The 18253-nt window shown below is 37.8% G+C and overlaps 1 protein-coding gene across 1 annotated transcript in view; it reads left to right on the top strand.

The window, feature by feature from the left end:
• The window catches only part of CAPN8 (calpain 8), a 112466-nt gene that overhangs the window by 67426 nt on the left and 26787 nt on the right, over window positions 1-18253 (top strand). Inside the window, exons 11-12 of the mRNA XM_051993374.1 lie at window positions 14893-15104; window positions 17104-17140. Of these exons, the coding sequence (XP_051849334.1) occupies window positions 14893-15104; window positions 17104-17140 (249 nt within the window). The remainder of the gene's footprint in view (window positions 1-14892; window positions 15105-17103; window positions 17141-18253) is intronic.

Here is an 18253-nt window from a genome sequence, read left to right as displayed (position 1 = left end):
AGCAGTTATTGAATCAACTTTCCTTAAATATTTTCAGCTTTTCTCTCCATGAATTTCTCTCCCAAAGAATACCTGGCAGTATATGTATCTATCTGAGAAACTCTGAAACCCACACAGTAAATTCCTGATGCAAGTTCAGAGCATCATTTCTTGCTTAGCATTCTTACCACCATTTCCTTCCACATGGGGAGGTTAGAACAGGAGGAAGAGTCTGTGCATGAGAGCAGTAGTTTCCTTAGATAGGATTAGGAGGATGGGGAGTAGCAAGGTGAGGGGGAAAGGTGCAGTAAGAGGGATGCTGAAATTATTGGGGACAAACTAGGTTTCTTTCTACTTCATAACTTTGCCTGGGATTGGCCCAGGCCCATACTAAGACTTGGGGGTCTTTAACAAAGGAAAGGAGATAGGGAGCTTGTCCCGTCTTTTTCAGATATAGCAGAAGAAGAGTTCATTCTCCTGGAGTAGGAAGGAAGGGGGACAGGGACAGTAAGGAGGAATTGCAGGTAGTATAAAATACAACTCAAAGAGGAATTCAGTGCAGAAAACAGTCTTATGGAAGGGACTTTTGTGGGTAAGGGGAAAGTCTCTCTGTTCCCCCAGAGAGACTTGCTCATGCTCCCAGGTGGTAAAGCCAGAAGAAAGTGGGATTTTGTCTCTTGGACAAACAGAGGCAGCAGTCTATAGATTGAAAACTAAAGTCTAGAGACTATAGACACTAAAGAGTATACTTGTCAAGGAAATATATTTCCTTTCCCAACCTTTCTCTCCCATACATATAGGTGCAAAGGGAGCACAAAGGTCTTATGGTTTCATCCTGGTTATGGTTTTCAAGAAAAGCAAACCAACTCAGACCTCTGTCTGCATTTCTGAGATCTCAGTCAGATAAGAACTCAATCCTCTAACCTCAGTCTCTACATCCTTGTTGGTTTGACATCCTGGAACATGTCATCCCTATCACTATTAGTTTTGAGGTAGGAGTAACAAAGAATACTCTATTACTGTGGGAATCATAACATAATGAGCTTCCTGAAACATCTCAATTATTTTGTTACAATGAATTTTACTGAATATCTTGATTAGAATCACATTCCAGTTGAGTGGACTTGGGAATTTTATGCTTAGTAGTGAATTAACTTAGCAATGAATTAACTAGTGAAAAGAGTAACTTGGAATCTATTAGCAGAAGAGAAGTATTATATTAAATAGCTCCAACCCTATCTTTTAATTCCTGGATTTTTTTTTTTGGCATATGTTTGGTTTTGGTGGCTGATGTGAGAATTTAAGAAAGGCATTGTTGTTGTTGTTTGTTTGTTTGTTTTTTAGTGATGAGATATCTTTGAGATATATAGGTTTTTCAGTTGAATTGAAGAGATACTGAATGATAAAACTAAGTGAGTATACTCAGATCAAGAAATTAATTAAAATGAAGCTCACTTCTCCCCCTCCCCCCCATCTGAAATAAAAATACCACAAATTCAAGCCCATAGATTCAGAAGATTTAGAGCTGAAAGAAACTTTAGTTCTTTCCCCTCATTTAACAGGTAAGGGCACTTACACTCTCCCCCTCCCTTTTTTTTTTTTTTTTAACTTTCTATGCTTTCTTTTGCTGATGCCATCTCCTTCCATGACACCAGTTATCACCTCAACAAAGATGAATCTATATTCTCATCCTTAATTTCTTCTAAGAATTTCAGTTGTGTACTTCCAGTTGCCAACTCTCTGTCTCCATCTGGATGTCCTGCAGGCACTACAAACTCAACAAACATTATTGTTGGCAAATGTTCTGAACTGAACTTATCATTTTCTCCTCAAAACCTTCTGCTACCCTTAATTTCTCAATTTCTGTCGATGATACCCACCTTCGGCTCCTCACCAAGGTTTATACCCTCATAGACATCTTGGATTCATTTCTTTTCTTTACCCCCCTCCATGCCCAATCATTCGCCAAATCAATTCCCCTGGCAATTACCTTTCATAACATAGATTTAGAGCTAGAAGAGAATTTAGAAAGGATCTAATTGAACCTCTTAACTTTATAGAGGAGAACCCAAAAGGTAAAGTGGCTAGCCCATAGGTAGCAAGTGGGAGATCCAGGACTGTTATTCCTTTAAAAAAAACTTTATTTTTTTATTTTTAAAGTTTTTTATTTTCAAAATATATGCACAGATACTTTTTCAACATTGATCCTTGTATAGCCTTGAGCCTTGTGTTTCAGATTTTCCCCTTCTTCTCCCCACCCCCTCTCTTAGATGGCAAGCAATCCAATATATGTTATACATATTAAAATATGTTAAATCTAATATGTGTCAACATATTTATATAATTCTCTTGCTGCATAAGAAAAATCAGATCAAAAAGGAAAGTAAATGAGTAAGTGAACAACAACAAAAAGAGTGAGAATGTTATTTTGTGATCCACACTCAGTTCCTACAGTCCTCTCTCTGGGTGTAGATGGCTCTCTTCATCACAAGATTGTTGGAACTGGTCTGAATCATCTCATTGTTGAAAAGAGCCACATCTGTCAGAATTGATTATCGTATAATATTGATGTTGCTGTGTACAATGATCTCCTGATTCTGCTCATTTTACTTAGCATCAATTCATATAGGTCTTTCCAAGCCTCTCTGAAATCATTCTCCTGATTGTTTCTTATAGAATAATAATATTCCATAACATTCATATACCATAACTTATTCAAAGATTCTCCAACTGATAGACATCCACTCAGTTTCCAATTTCTTGCCACTACCAAAAGGGCTGCCACAAACATTTTTGCACATGTGGATCCCTTTCCTTCCTTTAAGATCTCTTTGGGATAAAAGGCAAGTAGAAACACTGAGCATAATTTCAAATTGCTGTCCAGAATGGCTAGATCAGTTCATAGTTCCACCAACAATATGTTAATATCCAAGTTTTCCAACATCCCCTCCAGCATTTGTCTTTATCTTTTCCTGTAATCTTAGCCAATCTGACAGGTGTGCAGTGGTACCTCAGAGTTGTCTTACTTTGCATTTTTCTGATCAACAGTGATTTAGAGTACCTTCTCATATGATTAGAAATGGTTTTAATTTCTTCATCTGAAAATTGTCTGTTAATATCCTTTGACCATTTATCAATTGGATAATGGCTTGAATTCTTATAAATTTGAGTCAATTCTCTATATATTTTAGAATGAGGTCTTTATCAGAACCCTTAAATGTAAAAATGTTTTCCCAATTTATTGCTTCCCTTCTGATCATGTCTGCATTAGTTTTGTTTATACAAAAACTTTTTAACTTAATATAATCAAAATTATCTATTTTGTGATCAATAATGATCTCCAGTTCTTCTTTGGTCACAAATTCCTTCCTCTTCCACAGATCTGAGAGAGATAAACTATCCTATGTTCTTCTAATTTGCTTATAATAGCAATCTTTATGTCTAAATCATGAATCCATTTTGACTTTATCTTGGTATATGGTATTGGGGTGAGTCAATGCCTAGTTTCTTCCATACTAGTTTCCAATTTTCCCAACAGTTTTTATCAGACAGTGAGTTCTTATCACAAAAGCTGGGGTCTTTGGGTTTGTCAAAAACTAGATTGCTATTGACTATTTTAGGACTGTAATTCCAAACCCAATATTCTTTCTACTCTTTGTTCATGGCCACATATCCTCTCTCTTAGACTTCTGTATTGCTATTAGTCTTGCAGTCTGTCTCTTCTCAATCCAACCTTTATACCACTAAATAGACTTTGCCAATACATTGCTTTGATAATGGCACTCTTTGACCTAAAAGTGTTCCATCACTTACAAAAGAAAATATAGATTGCCGATCCTGGCATTCATTGTTACCTTTATATCCTCATCTTTTACTCTTTCCTTTCATGTACTTTTATCCAAAGCACAGTGCCCAAAGCACAGTGCCCCCTTTTACCTCTATATTTTCTCCAAGCACAAGCACACTGGAGTAAACTTCTATTTCCTCAATCTCCTGTTTTATGAAGTCTTCTCTTCTTTCAAGGCCCAATTCAGGGGCCATCACTTTCATGATGCAATCTCTGACATTTCAGTAAAAGTGGTCTCTCCTTCAGATTTTCAAAGATTTTCTGTATATCTCTCTTGTTATTGCAATTCAATCATGTCTGTCTCTTCAGTATCCCATTCAGGGTTTTCTTGGCAAAGATACTAGAGTGATTTGCTATTTTTTCCCCCATTTCATTTTACAGATAAGGAAACTGAGACAAACAGGACTAAGCGACTTGCCCAGTAAATGTCTGAAGCCAGATTTGAAGTCATGAAGATGAGTCTTTTTTGACTCCAGACCTGGCACTCTATTTACTGTGCCTCCTAACTGCCCTTTACGTTTATCTCATTCTCCTTATATCATAATGTAAGGATTTCATTGAGTGCCATTCAGAATGATCACAGAAAAGCTCACCACATTTGTGGCTGGCTAATATTTTTTAATAAAGGCAGGATCACTCTAATTCAGGCTGTCATTACTTCTTCCCAAGCTACTGTAGCTTGGTATACAGTTTTTAATCTCTCTCCTCTCCAATTCATTTCCCACAAATTTCCATAAAAGAATTCTACAAATTTTCACAAATTCCCAATTGTTATTCCTAAAGCACAAGAGTCTGATGGACTTACTCCCATGTCAACAAAACTCCAATGGCTCCTCATTGCTATATATAAACAAAAGTTTATAGTTTATCTATCTAGAATTTAAATTCCTTCATAATCTGACTTTTCTGTTATCTCAGCCTCATTTCACACTACTTCTCTTCCTGTATTCTACCTTCCAGACAAACTGACCTACTTGTCATTCCTTGTGTACAACTGCTCTCTCGTGGTTCTTCTTCCAACTATCTGCTATTTCTCAATATCTTTTGCTGGATCAACATCCCAATTCTACTCCTGAAGTATGGATTTCTCAGAAGAGCCTAACTTGGCTTTCTTTCTTTTTCCTTTTACATTTTCTCCTTTGGTGATATTACCTATTCCTTGGGTTCAATGATCATCTTTAATAGATGACTCTCAAATCAATATTCCTGGCCATAATCTTTCCTGAATTCCAAGCATGATAACTGCATTCTGAATATTTTCACCTAGATATCCTATAGACATCTTGAAATTGACATACCACAAATAGAACTTATCATATTCCCCCATCTCCCTAAATTCAAGATTTCCCATTTTTTGATAGTGGAAACCATCGTGTCTGGCCATTTACATAAATTTACAAAATTTGAGTTATCCTTGATTTTTCCTTTTTTCTTACCTTTCACATCAAATTAATTAGTAGCTGGGACTATTATAATCTATATTTGTAACATCACATTTATCCCTTTTAGCTTCCCTATCTAATCCTTTAGTACAGGATCATATCTTTGCTCACCTGAACTATTATAATTATTTCCATATGTGTTTTCCTACTTCCATTCTCTCTTCTTGACAATCCATCATTCACACATTTGCTGAAAATGATCTCCATAAGGCATAGGTTGTATGGTGTCATTCCCATGCTAAAAATTTTTCAGTGGTCACCTTTATTGGCTCTAGGATTAAATATGGTTTTCTTGTCTGGCATTAAAGGCCCTGCAAAATATGATTCCAATAGACCTTTCCCAATTTATTTTCTATTAATACTTTTTACTTAATAGAATTCTTCTGCATTCTAGTCATATGGACCTACCTATCTATTTTTCTCTGAACAAGACATTCTATTTCCCATTTTAGTGCTTTATGCAGATATCCTCCAGCCTTGGAGTAGTTCAGTCCCTCCTCATTTCCTTTTTCCTTAATTTCCATCAAACTCAGTTCAGGTACAATCTTCTTGAAGCCATCCTTGATTTCCCCAAATATTAGTACTTTCCCTTTCCTTCAATTATCTAGTATGCACTTCCCTGGGCACCTAGTGAATCTATCAAAATAATGTAAGTTCCATAAATCTAGGGGTGGTTTTTTTTTTTTTTGTGTGTGTGTGTGTGTGTGTGTTTGTATTCCAAGAACAAAGACTTTTTACATAGCAGATGCTTAGCAAATATTTGTTGAATTAAGTCAAATTAAAGAAAGAATGGAGATTCCTCTTCCTAAGTTCAATTCTAGATTCAGATACTTACTAGTGTGATCTTGGGCAAGTCACTTAACTTATTTGCCTCAGTTCCTCATCTATGAAATGAGCTGGAGAGGGAAATGGGAAGCCACTCTAATATCTTTGATAAGAAAATCCCAACAAATTTATATCTTCATAAACATTGGGATGTGGGGGTGTGATCATTAACTATAGCATTAGAAAGCCCCTTCAATCAAGATAATCCCTAAAGTTCTGAGGTGGGGGACATTAGTTCTGGGGACCTAATCTGTGAGCGTAATAGGCAGTTGGGGGAGTAACTCCATAACATGAGCAACAAATGCCAATTTATTGGCACTTAATTAAGTGCCTTTGACATGTAATAGTTGTGTGACTTTGAGCAAGTCACTTAAATGTATTTACTTAATTTTTTCTTCTGTAAATTTGGGATTATACTAATTGTAATAATGGGATTTCATGGAAATCCTGTGAAACAGGTGATACAATATAATAATTGAGTGAGTTAATGTAAAATAATTTGCAAATATGAAAATGCTCTAAAAATGCTAGCTACTATTATTCAACCAACAAACATTTATAGATACCTACTATATGCCAAGTACTCTGCTAGGCCCATAGGATATAAAGATAGATGAGTGAAAGGGAAATTCAGAAGGGGGTTAGCACTGGTTTTTAGGGCACAATTTGTTTCAGATGTATCGAATTCATCCTAGTGCACAAACTACAATGATTCTTGTGATATTGTATAGTGTCCTTTTCCTCATGACTAGAGTCTCTTTAATCTGAGGCACTGAGTCTGTGAAAAAAAGAGAAAAGTGTTTTGAAAAGCCAGATGTGGGTTTTTTTTTTTTTAGGGAGAGTGTATTTTTCTTTTCTGTCCAGCAAGCACAATATTTTGTCCTGTGCCTCTGCCTTCTGTATTCCAACTGCCTGTAAAATGGAATCTTCCTTTGAGGTTGAAGATATGACAATGATGGAGCTCACTAGAATTTCCCCCCGAGGCCTACAATGTTTGCATGGCTGGTCCCAGCTCTCTGAGTTCTGCGGTGCCAATTGCTTGATGGCAAGCCTGTCTGCCTATTTTTATTTTGGAATTTGTACTTCAAAGATGATTGTCTTTTTTTTTTTTTTTAATCCATCAGGAAGTACCAGTAAGGTAGAACCTCTGTGGTCCCTGAATAGAATTTGTGCCATGGGAGACACTCCACCTGCTGGGCTTAGTTCCTCCTGAGTGATTTGGCCAGGCAGATTTAATGTGTGTTGACAATGTGCTCTGTACCTTTAAGAAGAGGGCTGCCAAATCCTCTAAATTTATGTCCCCAGATACTATTATTTTGCAGAGGTTGGAGCTAGAGGGAGAGATGGGAATGGGGCAGGCAATGCCATGTTAGTCAGGAAAATAGCTGGAGAAAGCTGAGAAAAGATGGATGAATTAATCCTGGAAAAAGTGAAGTTGGGGCAGCCTGACCCTTTACACTGTTTATACATCACTTTAGAGATTGAATTCTCAAAGGAATATTCACTTTAGGGGGCAAAGACAGCAGATTGATCTGAAGCAGTTTAATCCAAAAGACATTTCTTAAGCACTTACTATGTATGAGATATAGTGCAAGGCTCTGGGGAGGCAAAGATGGATGGATGAAGCATGATTCATTGGAAAGAATACCATCTCTGGATCCCACCTCTGTAGTAGGATTGGAAAATCATTAAACTTCCTTGGGCTTCCTCTAGTTGCTTAGTTTCCTCATCTGTAGAATGAGGAGGGTGGACTAGTTGGCCCTAGAAGTTCCGTTTAACTCTGGGTCTATGGTCCCATGAGCTCATAGGTCCTGTTATGAAGATTTCACAGAAATGTATGGGGGAGGGGAGATATAAAAACAAATAATTAGGATATAGAAGGAATGAAATTTGTAGGCACAAAGGAGGGATCCAGACCAAACACAAGAAATCTGACGAGGAGAATACTTTCTGGTGAGATCAGAGAAAGCTTTTTGGAGAAGGATGAAGGATAGGAGGGACTCTTGCAGGTGATGGTGCAGGAGTCAGTTTTATGCATGAAGAATTCTTTGTGGAAAGGAGTAGACATAGGAAAGAATAGAATAAAAATTAAGAGTGGGAAGTTCAGGCTAAAGTTGGACAGATAGGTTGGAATCAGAATGTGAAAGACCCTGGATCAGAAGGGTCAGAAATTTTCACTTTATTTGGTAGGTAATGGGGATTTTTTTGAATTGAGGAGCGAGTATCAGAGTAATAAATGCTGGTGGTGGGGCAGGGTTCTAGATCCTTGTATTTGGGCAAGTGTATTGAAGCCTGTTTCATGAGTTAAAGCAGGATAGGGTAGTGGAAAGAAAATTGGGTTTTGCAGTCAGAGGATCTGTTTTCCTAACTTTTATTTCTTTCTACCCATATGACCCTGGGCAAATCACTCAACATTTCAAATTTCCTCTTCTGTAACAATGATAATAACTTATATTTAAAAAAAACATTTTACATACCTTATCACTCTTGAACCTTACGACCTTATGAAGTGAGTGCTATTTTTGGCCCCATTTCATAGATGAGACAACTGAGGCTTTTGTAGCCTTTTGTTTTTTTAAGTGGGGTCATATAGCCAGTGAGTGTTTGAAGAGGATTCAAAGCCAGTTCTCAACTTTATCCACTGTATCACACCACTGGTCTAACATAAGAACGAAACAAAACAACCTCTTAGGTATCTTCCTTCTGTGTATCCTTTGTACTTATCATTTTACTTAATTTAGCCAAAAACAAATGAAAGGAAGTAGGGAGCAGTTTCTCACATATGAGAGCACGAGGTTGTTTCCCCCCAGATTCTAGATTGTCAGCTCTTTGAGGACAGAGAACTCATCTTTATGTTCCTCACTACTCAGCACAGTGCCTTGAAGTGTGCTTAATGAGAATTTGTTAAAAGAATGAATGGGACTTCGCCCAGCCGCCCTTTTCCCCAAGAAACTTATTCCAGTTGATCAGTTTCCTCTAATTGTTTTAAGCTGTGAGCAGATGGCCGTGCAGCATATGGAAAAGACTATTTTCTACATTAACAACAAGCTCTGCCTTTCCTGAGCAGCCTGGGAGAGAGAAGGGGGAAGAGAGGACTCCAGCTGACTTTCTTGAGCCTTCCTGGGGCTTTCTGTGGAGGGAACCTGCTCTCCATTTGGAAAGCTTCTCCCTTCTCTACTTTATCACACTTGTTGAACAAGGCAGTTGAGCAAGGAAAAGGGCAGAAGCTCATGGGAAAGTTTCTGGCCATTGTGTCCACAGTCGGCTATGGGAGAAGAACTTTGGATCCGTGGGCATGGGGGGATAGCCTAGGGCAATGTTTGTTTCAGCTAGTCTTTCCCAAATTCTCCAATACATCTGTGGTCTCTTTAATTCAGGAGTTTCCTCCAGCTATGCAGATCATGATAATATCAACTAAAATTGTACCTTTTACAGGAAGCCTTTCCTGATTCTCCTTAATTCTAATACTTCCCCACTGTTGATTTTTTTTTCTATATTGTTATTCGCATGTTGTCTTCCTCTTTTAGACTTGAGCTCCTAGAGAATTGGAGATCCTAGTCTTTTTTTCTTTTTTATATTCCCAGCACAATGCCTGGTACACAGTAGGTATTTAATGAATGTAAATTGACTTTCCATGCAACTCTTGTCTATATCGTTCCATAATTTCACTACAAGGGATTCACACAAAATGTTGGAAATCTTCTTTTGATTTTTTTGCAAACATTTTAAGGGTACCAGAAGAGCATTTCCAAGGCAGGAGGATACTTAATAAATAAACCAACAAGTATTTATTGAATACTTACTATGGATTTCTTTATTGGGACCAGGATTAGTTATTATAATTTCACAGAATCCATTGTCTATTGTTTAAGAATGTCAGTTTTAATAGCACAGTTTCCATTTTCACCATTTGAGGTTTTCAGAGCAATCTGTTAGGATTACAACTTTGACTCGTGTGCCATGGAAAAAACATTGGATTTGGACTCAGAGAACTTGAGTTTGAATTTTAGATCTGACATGTAATTGAGAAAGCTATCTAAACTCTCTAAAACCTAGGTCCTCATTTGTAAAATGAGGGGATTGGAAGAATTGGCTTGGAAAGTCCTTGCTGTAAAACTATAATCCTATAACTCCAAATCCATTTTTCTCATTCCTTCAATCAACCAACCATTTCAAAAGATTCCTTTACTCTCTTCTCCCTCCCCCCACCACTTTCTCCTATTAGTGTTCTCAACACAGACTCTTGTCCTAAGAAATTCTATTTATCAGAACTTTCTTCTCCTGACTGGAGAGAAGAGCTAATTAATCCCCAAAAGTGTATTTACTCAGCCACCTTCCTCTGCTTTAGGGAATCCTTGCTAGTAGCTGGTCAGTTCAGTTGGAAGGAACACAAAGCCATGGCTTCAGCCTATACATTGGCCATTCTGCCTACCCATCTTACAAAATGCACATTACTCATCATTTGGCATGGATTTATAGTGCAGTTTTCCTATTTAGGATGGCTCCCATTTGGAGTGTCAGGATTATATAAGCGGGTCTATGCATGAAAGGTGGATTTAGTGGAATGAGCTTCAGGACTTGGGTTCTTATTTCCCTTTTGTTTGGAGTGATCAAATCATGGGATTTAGATCGCCTCGCCACTTTGTGGGATCTTGGACAAGTCCCTTAACTTCTCTGTCCAGTTTCTCCATCTGTGAAACAAAATGATTGGACTAGCCAACTTCCAAGGTCCCTTCTAACTCAAAATCCATGATCCTTAAGAGTGAAAGGGATTGTAAAGACAATGAACTTCGATTTCCTTAATTTGCAAATGAGAAAACTATAGAGGGAGGGATAGATTAAATTAGTTGCTCAAAGTGGTTGGGGTTTGAATCTGCATTTCCCCAAACTCTTTTCATAGCCCTTTCTATAGTCCTTTCAGTAGCCCATCCCAGCATGAGAGTATAATCAGCAAACAAAAATAATTTTGTTAAGAAAGAACAGCATGGTATAGAAGAAAGCCTAATGAATTTGGAGTCAAAAGATGGGTTAAAACCTCAGGTTTGCTCACTCAAGGGACAGATGAATATCTCAGAGACTTCTTAAGCTCAACATCCAAAACCAAACTCCGTCTTTTTCCCCCTAAAAAACTTCCTTTTCCCATACTTGCCTATTTCTGTCAAAGATCCCACCATTCCTCCAGTCCCTCAGAATTATAACCTTATCATAAATCTTTCTTATTCTTCCCCACCCACAAATCCAACCAGTTGTAAATCTTGCCTTTTCTTTCTCTACAATACCATGACATTGGACTTACTACTCTCTCTGCTATCATCCCTAATTTAGGCCCTTATCACCTCTTAACTAGATTATTGCAACTGCCTCCCAATTGGTCTCCCAACTTGTACTGCTACAAAAGTGATTTCTTTAAGCACTTATTTGACCATGTTCTTTCCCTTCTCAATCAACTCTAGTCGTTTCCTAGTATCTCTAGGCAATATATCCCAACAAACTCTTGGGTTTAGTTTATAACCTGCCCCTAACCTCTCTTTCTTGCATTCTTGGATGTTATTCTCCCCTTTTACATTCCATGATCCAACCAAAATGATCTTTTCTTTCTTCCTCACATATGACACTCCCCTTCTATTGGCTGTCTCCCATACAAGAGATATACTCCTTTTTTTACCTTCTCTCCATAGTGTCTTCTCCTTTTAAGACCTAATTCAAGCACCATATTCTACATAAAGCCTTTCCCAATTAATTGTGACAGTAAGTTACCTTCTTCCCAAACTACCTAATCGTTAGCTACATTACATTTATTTCTTTATAAATATATTCTATATAGACTAATATATATGTTTGTCTCCTCTATGGAATATAAACTCTTTGCAAGAAGAGATTGTCTCTTTCTTTGTGTTTGTAGCTCCCTCCCCAATTAGCATAATATCAAGCAGACACTTAATAAAGGCTGATTGAATAGTTGATTTAGATTTCAGTTTCCTCAGCTACAAATGGTAAATTGGACTGTATGATCTTTAAGGTCTCTCTCAATTCTAAGTCTTCTGATCCTGTAGTTGTCCAGAAAACAATAGAACATAGTAAAGCTGGTGCTGTCAGATTTCTTTCCCTTTCTGAGCCTGTAAACAGTGCTCTTTATTTGTTTTCATGAACCTTATTAGAAATGCTTTCTCTCTTTCCATCCCCAATCCCAGATAAAACTAATTCTCATATCCTTACTGTATTAAACCCAATCTGCCTTTTGTCCTCTGCTTTTTCTATCCCTGTCGAGCACTATCAACAATGATGAGGTTGCTTAACTCCTTGCAGGGGTCCTCAAACTTTTTAAATAGAGGGCCAATTCACTAGCCCTCAGACTGTTGGAGGGGCGGACTATAGTAAAAACAAAAACTTTGTTTTGTGGACCTTTAAATAAAGAAACTTCATAGCCCTGGGTGAGGGGAATAAACGTCCTCAGCTGCTGCATCTGGCCCGCCGGCCATAGTTTGAGGATCCCTGCCTTAGACATTATGTATTACTGCTGCCTTAGTGCCCTTGACCTCAAAGTTACTCTGCCCATGGAGCACAGGTTTTCTTAAATTGAGTATTTGGGAGGAGGATGAGTGACCTAGGATGATCCCTTAATACAAAATGTTTTTATTTTTTATTTTTTAATATTTTATTTTATTTTATTTAATAATAACTTTATATTGACAGAATCCATGCCAGGGTAATTTTTTTTTACAACATTATCCCTTGCACTCGCTTCTGTTCCAATTTTTCCCCTCCCTCCCTCCACCCCCTCCCCTAGATGGCAAGCAGTCCTATATATGTTAGATATGTTGCAGTATATCCTAGATACAATAAATGTTTGCAGAACTGAACAGTTCTCTTGTTGCACAGGGAGAATTGGATTCAGAAGGTAAAAATAACCCGGGAAGAAAAACAAAAATGCAAATAGTTCATATTCATTTCCCAGTGTTCTTTCTTTGGGTATAGCTGCTTCTGTCCATCATTTATCAATTGAAACTGAGTTAGGTCTCTTTGTCAAAGAAATCCACTTCCATCAGAATACATCCTCATACAATATTGTTGTCAAAGTGTATAATGATCTGCTGGTTCTGCTCATTTCACTTAGCATCAGTTCATGTAAGTCTCTCCAAGCCTCTCTGTATTCATCCTGTTGGTCATTTCTTACAGAACAATAATATTCCATAACATTCATATACCACAATTTACCCAGCCATTCTCCAATTGATGGGCATCCATTCAATTTCCAGCTTCTAGCCACTACAGACAGTGCTGCCACAAACATTTTGGCACATACAGGTCCCTTTCCCTTCTTTAGTATCTCTTTGATAACTTTTTGGGCATAATTCCAGATTGCTCTCCAGAATGGTTGGATTCATTCACAACTCCACCAACAATGCATCAGTGTCTCAGTTTTCCTGCATCCCCTCCAACATTCATCATTATTTTTTCCTGTCATCTTAGCCAATCTGACAGGTGTGTAGTGGTATCTCAGAGTTGTCTTAATTTGCATTTCTCTGATCAATAGTGATTTGCAAAATGTTTTATATATGGATCATAGGATCCTAGACTCAGAGCTTATTTTAATGTCTTCATTTAACAGGTGAAGACATTGAAGTCATAGAAATTGTTACTTGCCCAAGAACATCCAGGTATCAAATGAAGGAGTTGGGATGTGGAACCAGGCCCTCTGATTCCAAATCCAGGCTATTTCCACTGTACTATAATGCTTCCCTGGCATGGGGCTGGGTAGGAAGTGGGTTTCTTGTGTTTAAATAGATTTGGGAGTGGGATGAGAGAAGGAGATTCTGTGACCAGTGATGGAAAGCCCCTCTATTATATTTTCATCTGGCCTGTTGAGCTCTGGGTCACTCAGAAACTCCATATTAGTGCAAATTACCTATAGTCATCATCATCTTAATGATGATTCAATGGGAAGATAAAGTGCTAAAAAGAGGTTTAATTACAGTAATAATAATTTGACATCTGTGTTTTCAAGCATCTTGCAATCCTTAATTAGTATGTCTCACAGACTCAACAATGACCCCACCCTTTAATGCTCGGTTCCTATTTCCTTCAACAAGTGTTGGGTTACTGACCCCATCTATCACCATCTAACAGGTGAATAAAGGGAAAGCTATAGAAAGGAAGTAACTTTACCAGATGACACTGAGGGAGTCAGCGACAGAGTCAGAACCCAGAATGCCTGACCTTTAGGTTCTATAATCATTCATTCAACCTAACCTTTTTTTGCTAATCTTGGCCAAATAGTGTCAATAACAGCTTATCCAATTGCACCTGAACAGATGGGGACTTCTTCCTTATCAAAGATTGGTTTGTTTGGCAGTTAATAAAACACAAGAGGACTTTTTTGGGGACATTTTTTGCCTTGGGAACTCAATTTACATTGCTAACCAAATTAAATGTCTGAAGAATAGCTTGTATGTGTCAGCTAAAGGACTCATCGAGACATATATCTAGCTAAATTTTAAAAAATTAAAAAATTAGAATACCACAAGCTATAATATTAGGATGGATGTTTCCTCTTTTAACAGAGAGAAAAGTCTGTCAGTGGGAAGGCTGGTTTTGGAATCATAAGATCGACATTCAAAATACCACTTCTTATACTTAGTATCTGAGTGATCTTAACCTTCCTGGGTGTCTTCTTCCTCATCTGTGAAAGAAGGGGATGGAACTCCCTTGGAAAGAAGATTGGAAGGAATTCAGAAGTTCCTTCCAATTCAACATTTTCGACTCTGTGGAAAATGACTTTCTTAATGCTGATTTTTGCAGCTGGAGAACCACTCAGAAGTGCATCTGAGCCAGGATTTCTTCTTGGGACATAAGCCTGCTGCTCAAAGCCCAGCATACTTTAACCTTCGAGAAGTTTCTACTCGGTTCCACCTTCCTCTGGGAGAGTACCTGGTGGTGCCTTCAACTTTTGAGCCATTCAAGGATGGAGAGTTTTGCCTGAGGATATTCTCAGAGAAGAAAGCTAAGTCTCTGTATGAGTTCCCCCATGTGCTAATAATAAGACTAATAAGTCTGAGCATAAAGGTTTCTAGCAGAGAAATTATTAGAGGCTGAAAGGAAAATCCCAATTGTTGTTTTGGATGCTGAGAGTCCACTTGCCAACCTAATGAGATTTTCAGCAGGGCTTTTATAGGGATAACTAGAGTAATCCAAATCTATAAAATGATTAAGACATAATAGTTCCCAAGAGCCCATAGACTCATGATTCCCCTCTACTTATTCATTGATTCAGTCAACAAACATTTATTAATTGCCATCTACATACTTAGGACTATTATAGGGGGAGGTAAAAAAAAGAAATAAAATACAGCATTTCTCTTCATGGAACTTATGATATAGTAGGGAGATGCAATACATACTAAACTGTAATTCAAGATTGTAAACTCCTTTGAGCAAGAACCATATTTCCCTCTATTGCCTGAAGCAGTGCCTGGCACATAGTAGGTGCTTCATAAATGTTTGCTGTCTTGACTTAATAAGAGAGGTAGAGAATGCCTTTAAGCTCCCAAGAAGATGAATTGGGAAGGCTGAACAGACTTGAGACGAATTTTAAAAGATGGATAGTATTTAAATAGGCAGAGATAATGAGAATATGACCATGAAATGACATGAACAGAAATACAAGGTCAGGAAATTAAAAGTGTTGCATGGATTCTATGCCTTAGAGTATGCATAAGGTATGTGTGAAATAAAACTGGAAAGGTAGGGTAGTATGAAATGGAAGAGCAGTTATAAAGTACTTGACATGTGCCAGTACTGAATTAAGTATTGGGAATAGAGCTAGTAAAGGATAAAGTTTCTGCTTTTAAAAGAATTTATATTCTAATTGGAGAAGTGAACAATTCATCTTCAAGGTGGATGGAAAAATTCTGTCCATGGTTCTTAAATGTACTGTTGAGAAGAGGATATCCTAGGATCTGGGTGGGTAGAAATCCAGGGTGTGTATGTGGGAAGTTGAGTGCAAAGGGGTCCTGGTATACAAGGCTAAGAGATTTGAATTTTAATGGGTAAGTAGTTGTAAGGAATCATTGAAGGGTTTTGATGAGGAGAGTTATAGATGAAATAAAGAAAATTACTCAGTCTGGAAATGGTGTGAAGCACCAGTGGATATTAGAATGCAGAGCAGGGAGTGGGGAGTAGAGATAGAAAGCCCAACAGGAGGCTGTTGTAATAGTCTTTATAGGAGTAATGAAGCTTTGTTTACTAAAGAGAAAGAAAAGAGGGGGGATAGATTTGAGAGATATCTTATAAATTTCATTGATAGAATTTGGCAATTAGTTGGAGACAGGTGTGGGGATGGGGGGGGGGCGAAAGATAGGAATGAATCAGAGGACACAAAAGTTTTGGACATGGGAGAGTGAATGAATGGTGCTCCTGATAGAAATAAGAGAGTAAAAGGGGAAAAATGATCACAATTTTTGAAAAAGTTGAGGTGAGGGGCTGAAAGTCAGATTGAGGAAGAATATAGGCAGTAATCCAGTCTGGAGAGTTTCCATCTAATAGAAATACACTTAAGCTGTAGCATATCATATTTTCTGTGCTCCATCCAAAAAATATGATGGGGATTTGTGGAGTTGTCACTAATTTAACTGACATTTCTAGGCAAAGGATTGTCCCAAGAGAAAGAGAAGGGCAATAACTTGTGTTCTTAGTCATGAAATAGAGTGGTCCATGGGTTAAAAGACAGTATCATCCTAGAAATTTTGAAGGAACTGATTAAACTTGATACTTGGTGCCTTTAGTATGGGGATAACCTCAAGGGATACTTGGAAAGGAGAAAGGATCTTTGTTATTAAGGGAACTTAAGGTTTAGTTGATAAAATTAATTAGACAGCAGGCTTAGGAAGAAAATTTCTTTTTTCTTCATCCCACCTCCCCAAAGTTCAGAACAACCTCAGAAAAGACCAATTTTTATCTGAACTCTCTGACCTTTTTATGTTGATTTTATTCCTGTGAGTTTTTGTGTTTCAGGGAAATTGGGGACATGGTGGCTGGAAATCCCTATGAGGTAAGCACTCATTCTGAACTAGGGGTTTTTAATTTAAGCTTTGTGGTCCCTCAAGGGGTCCATTGATAGATTTCAGGGTCTTCTGTGAACTTGGATGGGAAAAGGGAAACTTTATTTTCTACTAACCTCTAATTTGAGTTTGACATATCCTTCAATTATAAATATGGGCAACAAAATATTCATAAATATCACTAATTTCCAGAAATTGTTTGTTTTTTAGTCATTTCAGTTGTATCCAACTCTTCCTAACCCCATTTGGGGTTTTCTTGGCAAAAATACTGAAGTGGGGTTGCCATTTCCTATTCCAGCTCATTTTGCAGATGAGAAAATTGAGGCAGTTAAGTGACTTGCCCAGAGTCATACAGTTAGTAAATGTCTGAGGCTGGATTTGAACTCAGGATCTGTGCTATATCCATTGCACCATTTCAATTTTGGAAATACATCACACAAAAAAGATTTCAAAACCTCTGCACTAAAATAAATTTATTTTTTGGGGGCAGGGTAATATTTCTCTTGGAATCTATTTTGGATAATGTTAATGGAAGTCCAAATAAAGGTTAATAAGTTTGTTTGGCTGGGTTAGATGAGTCCTGGAAGGACCTGTGATGCTATAGTCTTTCCAAAGGTCTTGGCTGTCCCTAGGGGAGCACAATTCGATGTCCTTTCCACAGGCTAGAGTGATGAGAGCTCCTATCTGTTATCACTCCCTCTCACAAATCTACCACATGCTAAGCACACTCCAAGCACCGAGGGACAATGTAAAGGAAGGAGCGGTCTCAGTCCCTGCCCTTGAAAGGTCTCATGGAGGATGAATGGTAGAGGAATGAAAAAACAAACAAAACCAGACATTTCTTTTTTTCCCTTTTCTTTTTATCCAGACTTGTGATCTCATTTTGTTGGGTAACATATGAGCTTAGGGAATGGCCCAGGTCTTGGGAAACTCTCAAGCAATTGGCTTTCCCATGGTGCCCAGAGTTAGGATCTAAGTCTTCCTGATTCCAAGCTGGGGTTCTAGTTCCTAGGGATGCTTCTCAGACAATAATTGTTGGAAGAGCAATAAACATTGTCCTTAACTTGTGATTTGTTGTTCAGTCGCATCTGGCTCTTTGTGTT

Source organism: Antechinus flavipes, chromosome 4, assembly GCF_016432865.1.
Source record: "Antechinus flavipes isolate AdamAnt ecotype Samford, QLD, Australia chromosome 4, AdamAnt_v2, whole genome shotgun sequence".
In the NCBI taxonomy this organism is placed as follows: Eukaryota; Metazoa; Chordata; class Mammalia; order Dasyuromorphia; family Dasyuridae; genus Antechinus; species Antechinus flavipes.
This window is presented reverse-complemented; position numbering and strand designations above follow the sequence as displayed.